Raw genomic sequence first — 6,000 nt, forward strand, 5'->3', positions numbered from 1 at the left:
AGTAACAGAACAACTTCATAGTTGTAATTGCATTCTGCTTTTAGACTTACATTTTAGGCCTACATGTCTCAGAGAGGCCTGAGGAACATACTGTGATAGCAAAGCTTGCCTATGTCTATCCCAACCATATCATTGGTCCAATAGAAGATATCACCCATGAGAATTCTTACCTCAGAGGCAGATATAATCTTTTATATGTTTGGACACTGCTTAGCACAAATGCATCCCAATCCCTTATGTGGGATACCAAGGGTGGGATTCTGTTTGCCTTTGGCCCCTGGTACACATTACACAATTAACTGGTTAACTGCACAATAGACTTAGACTGGTCATACATACATTTTTATTGTGCCATAAAAATGTCCATCCAGCTATAAAAAGAGCCAACCAGCCACAAAGTTAGTGAGTGAAAATATGTAAAACTTTATAGCTGGTTTCTGTCCAGCTTTACTTTGAATGTGTGGCAAGGCCCTTTGAGTATCTACGTGACAGTTTTAATACTCACATGCAGGTTGCAATTCTGTTCCTGGACATGTTACCCTGCATGCATAGGCAAATATGAACACATGTACCAGGATGCAAATCCCTAAAGCAAAATGGTAGAGGAGGATGGCCTTCCCAGGTTTTAGCTCTAACTAGACACTTGTCTGGGAAGCAGGAGAGCCCAGTTATAGACTCCCTTGCCCAAAAGGAGTTTGAACCTACCTCTGTGTGATTTCCTAACACAGTACTAAAATCACAATAGAACAGGTCAGGCATTATTCAGGGTCAGCTCTAGTGCTCCTTTTGAAGCTAAGCCACCATCTCTTGCATTTAATCTAGTCATTGGAAAAGTGGACAGAGGCAGCACAGTGGGAAAGTATCTCTCTCTCAGTAGGAGCAAGGGTTTGGCTAGAACCCAGGCCCTCTCCTTTCCAGACCAGCAGCCATCTCAGTGAGCCACATACCCTTAACCTTTTTTGTTTCCTCCTGGCCCAACTCACCTCTCTTTTGACTGACCAGCATGCCAACTTTAAAAAGGAGTGCTGGAAAGGGAATCTAGTATAATGTGTGACTTGTAGCATGGTGGTTAGAGTGCTGTGTCGGGATGGCAAGTCCAAATACCCTCCAGGCAAGGGGAACCAGAACCTCGGTCTCTCATTTCCTAGGCAAATGCCCAAACCACTAAACTGTTGGGGATAAAACAGAGGGAAGGGTCTGCTACCCTCCTTATTCCACAGAGTCTAACATCCCCTTAGTAAAAGGTTTAGGACTACCTACATTTTCAGAAATTGGACATGGGTGCACATGCATGTGACCATGTATATGCGTTATGGGGGATTAAACTTCCAAGAGTCCAACACAATGCATTTAATATTTTTGTTGTTAACCTTAATTGAAGTGATGCAGCTATCATATTTCATGGAGTATAAGTCAAGGTTTGAAGCCCAAATATTGATCCTTACATTTCTACCTTGACTTATACACGGTATACATGGCCCAGCTCAGTCCGCATGCAACTTCCAGGCAGGGCTGCTGCTGCCACTGCTGCAGCCACCAGGGTACTCAGCTTCCCTGGCATCTAGCAGCTCTTTGTCTCCCAGCTGCAGTGCTCATGACATCAGGTAGGGAAGAGACAGGGCCAGGGGAGCTGCAGCACACAGCATGGTGCTGAGGTTGGCAGGAGTGCTAAGCCCATGGTCGGGGGGTGGTGGGAGTGTGGAGCTCATGTGGGCAGGGTGAGGACGTGGGTGCATAGTGTGGGGTGTGAGGGAAGGTGGGGGGTGTGAGGGCTCCCTACAAACTCCCCTCCACGTTGCACAGCTGCCAGCAGGCGTTCATGGCCCATGCAGGCACTGCTGCTCTGTGGCATGCGGTTCTGCTGGCACTTGGATGTCACTGGGGGAAACTGAATGTATTGGAGCTAGCTATCTCCCTGCTCCCTACTTGCATGCACTGGCAAAGAGTGCATCCTGCCCGGCCAGCCCTCCTCTTTTGCACTTCTCACAGGGACAGGGCTTGGCCGGCTTGGCCCAGGCCGTGCCAGCCCTGGCCCCTGCAACCAGCGCTGCCTGGGCTGCACCAGCCGAGTGCCAAGCCCAGCCCCTGTGAGCAGCACAGTTTGGACTGCACCAGCCAAGCACCAAGCCCCTCTGGCCCCTCTGGTGGCACTGGTCTCACACATGTCCACCCCTGGGTGTCCTGCCTGCAGTGAGGGTGCACAGGGGCTGGTATAAGTCAACTCCATATTTCTGATCCAAAAAGTCAGGTTGACTTATACACCCAATCTATGAAAATCCTAAGTTTTTTGATACACCGTGTCGACTTGTATACCATGAAATATGGTAACCTGCCCTGCCTCCCCTGCCCTCCCCATTACTGGAACATGAAAATGTCCCCATCTGTATCTAACGTACTAAGAACAACCAATGTCTCATGACAGTCTCATATGTCATTCACCACATCTCCTTTCTATGTTGAGTGGAAGACCTTCCTGGCAAACTGGTGTGAGCTTTCGATGTTTTAAAACAAAACAAAACTAAACCCAGACTGAAAGATATTTGCCCTGAAGATATTCCAAGAACGGTAACTTACCTGTAAGGCCACATGTCTGAGAGCATTCAGACCATGGAGACCAGTCAGAGAGCTGACAATTAACAGGACATTCCACCACACAAGAGGTATTCATCTGCCATGTTTTTTCCAAGCCAAGCTAAAATAAAAGATGCAATTGTTAACATGGAAGCTATGACCTGTCCCACCCGCATAGCTTACCTTACTGAGAATCTAGGAAAGCTGAGATGAATTTATGCTCGACTGAGGATTTAGTAAATTATTTAAAAGAAAGGAATATATATATATATATTACTCTGTGTGTGTATTACAGCTCCAATTTTTATATATACATATATTATATATTATACATTATAATTGTAGTCATATAAATAGAGCCATAGATATATAATGGCTCCAATTTAGCACAGTGCTGAAGTATGTCTCAAAATACATGTGTGTATGTACTTAAAAATGGAGATGAATTCCTCAGAGTCCAAGAATGGAGGATTCCAGTTTTGTAATTTTAATTCAGACATTGGCTACAACTAAATTAGGATAAATCCATTTCTCTGCTAATATGTATCCTAAATTACAACAGGTGGCAGTTGGCAAATGAAAATGTATGACAGTATCCTGTACAGCTGCATCATGGATGAAAAAGACAGGACTCATTACAGGAAAGTAACAGCGAGTGTATTGAAACTAGCTCCTTTAATATCAAGAAAGTCTAAAATTTACTACTGTGAAAAATTCTCCTCTTTCCAGACACTATACAGTGAGTTAACTTTCAAAAGTGAATATAATAGCTCTAGATGAATTTACTGCAATACAGTTAAAAAAAAAAAGACAACTGAACATCATTTTAAGATGATCAGACATGTTGAACCTATTATAAAATGGCTGCAATAGTTAATGAACATAAAGCCAGAAATTAGTAAGAACATTAGTAAGCACTCTATAAATATTGTACTGTGTATATTGTAGATTTTTGACCCTGATACATTGGCAGCCTTGAAATTTACATTTGAAGTATCATTTACTGGGACATATTAGGCTGTTTTGTTCTGTTTTATGTATCTAGCAATGAGTAGCTGTTTTTCCCTGTTATAGTTATTCAAAGCTCTTAGGGGACATCTGGAAACTTTGATTAGTCTGCGTTTGGATAATCAGGAAACTAGCTATCAGTCTTTGAAGTCTTCATCCCAGTCAACTCTTCTGAGTATAGACTCAAAAGCCCATTGAGTTGATTTCTACAACTGCAGAAAACGCAAACCTGGACCACTCAGCAGGACTGCTATAGCTGAAAGAAAGCTCCAAAAGGCAGCAAAAACTGAAGGTAGGAACACTAAGGTCCATGTTACAAGGATCTGGCTGGCTTGCTCAAGATTTATGTGCTGAAATGCAGCCAAGCCAGCCTTGGGAAAGCCAAATGGCTCTTGAGACTCAATTCTTTCCTATTCATCTATTGTTTCCTCCTTGAGCCCCAGGTGAGTCCCCATGGATGGAAGCTCTGTAGCCTGATATAATGATCACGTGGCACTGGCAAAAAGTGTGATTCTGTGGATTGAGCATCAGATCCCTCATGTACAGTGTCTTATAAATATATTCCAGGTATGGAAGCTGCCCTATGTGTGTTGAAGATCAACATACCATATTTCTGCCTGCACTTGGCAGGGCGAAGCAGACTGTTAGACAAGGGTCTCTTCAAACAGTATGACTTGGGGTCCACAGAAATTATCTGCACATGTCAGTATGTATATTTGTTACTTAAGATATCTTTGTGTAGCCTCTGTTTTAGGTTAACTGTATAAACTGACCAACTTATACGAATACAGTAGCAAAGCTTGTTTTCTGATACAGACAGAAGTTGTTCCTAAATTTTTCTGCTTCATAAGCATGGGTAAATGAATAGCAGTAAGTTGATACGTGTTGTTGCAAGAGAGGGACTATCCTTTCTTCAAGGATTTGTATTTTAAATAGCTGAAGAAAAAGAAGGGAAAAGCGCTGTGATGCGTTCATTTTGCAGTAAGCATACACAAAGAGACTCACTGCTACAACAAGTTATTTTAACATAATGACAACTTGATAATAAGCTCTGGAAACTGATTATCCTGGCAGTAATCAGGATGACTGCAGCTTCTTTAGCTGATTGACCAACTAATGCAAGATTGTATAAAATTAAGACAATAACCACTGGTATGTAAAATGCAGAATTTTACTTTGCCTTAGCTTGTATCTGGGGTATCAGATGACAACTCTGAAGCTCACCAGATAAGATTTTAATTGGCATTGAGGATAATTATATGTTCTGTAAAATTTTAAATAATGGTATATTTACTGCTATGAAATTTGAGTTAAGGTTTTTAAAGTCTGATTTCTCTTATTTGAATATTCATATATATTCTGTCTCTTTTCAATGAAGTGTTTCACTTACCCTTCCTAATGGAAATATGCTACCCTTAAAAATGCAGGGGGGTTGGATCAAAAAAGTTTTGCTAAAAAGAATACAAAATGCACCATGAAAGCATGTGATCAGATTAGAGACAGCACACAAAGTGTATACAAAAAATTGTTAAATACCCTTTTTGGGGGTGTTTTTGAAGTGGCTAATTTTCTGTTTGGCCACAAAGTTTATCATAAGCATGAGAACCCTGCAATGAGATTTCCATTTAAAAAGTAATAATTGTATGTCCAAGACATTACCTAAACTCATAGCTTGTTGATGGATATACTACTATGGCTAAATTATTTCATAAAAAAGCCTTCATTCTACTGAAACATTCATGTAGACAGACATCTATCTAACATCTCATTTTATAATAATAGTACAGTCTTGTTAAAATAGTCTGAGAGCCAAATTCTGCCTTCTAACATACATAAACAGCTGTTATTATGTTGTGTGACTAGCCGGCAGGCATCCAAAGGCTGAATTTGTCTCTGACATTTCAAAATGTAAGTTGTCAGACTCATAGGCCTGAATATATTAACATGACCCATGTGCAAAGGGAACTTAGGATATGGACACACATACATTTGTGTCAATCCAGAAGAGTGGGGAATCTTGCCCTACTTTCTAACAGGCACAGGTGGTTAAGCCTGGATTGGGTACAATTGGAGGAAAACAGCTCCAACTTTAACTCTTCCTTATTCAGGGTTAAAGTTGGAGCAGTTTTGCAATGTCTGTATTGCTCCTGGCTTATCCACGTGCAACCATTAGAACATAACAGATAAGCTGTGCTGCCAGTTATCACCTGCCCTTCTGAAACATGCCCTCCCCCTGCCCCCACTTTTGAAAGAACTTCAAATGTACATGTGCCCATCCCCTCAAAAAGAGAAAGCATGTCAGCTACCTGAATGTCACTTGACTTTGCCTAGAGACTGCAGGTTCAGGGATTCACTTGTAAACTGAGCTGGCAAGGAGTTGGTAGGATCAGGAGGGACATACATTGCCTCTCATCTCCACCA

The 6,000-nt window shown here is 41.8% G+C and overlaps 1 protein-coding gene across 3 annotated transcripts in view; it reads right to left on the bottom strand.

Moving 5' to 3' along the window:
- Window positions 1–6,000, bottom strand: part of THSD7A (thrombospondin type 1 domain containing 7A) — a 519,106-nt gene that overhangs the window by 29,270 nt on the left and 483,836 nt on the right. For all 3 annotated transcript variants that reach the window (XM_019533950.1, XM_019533945.1, XM_019533947.1), the window contains one exon: window positions 2,575–2,692. In XM_019533950.1, the coding sequence (XP_019389495.1) occupies window positions 2,575–2,692 (118 nt within the window). The remainder of the gene's footprint in view (window positions 1–2,574; window positions 2,693–6,000) is intronic.

This window comes from Crocodylus porosus, unplaced genomic scaffold (genome assembly GCF_001723895.1).
Source record: "Crocodylus porosus isolate Cpor-Errol unplaced genomic scaffold, CroPor_comp1, whole genome shotgun sequence".
Taxonomy (NCBI): Eukaryota; Metazoa; Chordata; order Crocodylia; family Crocodylidae; genus Crocodylus; species Crocodylus porosus.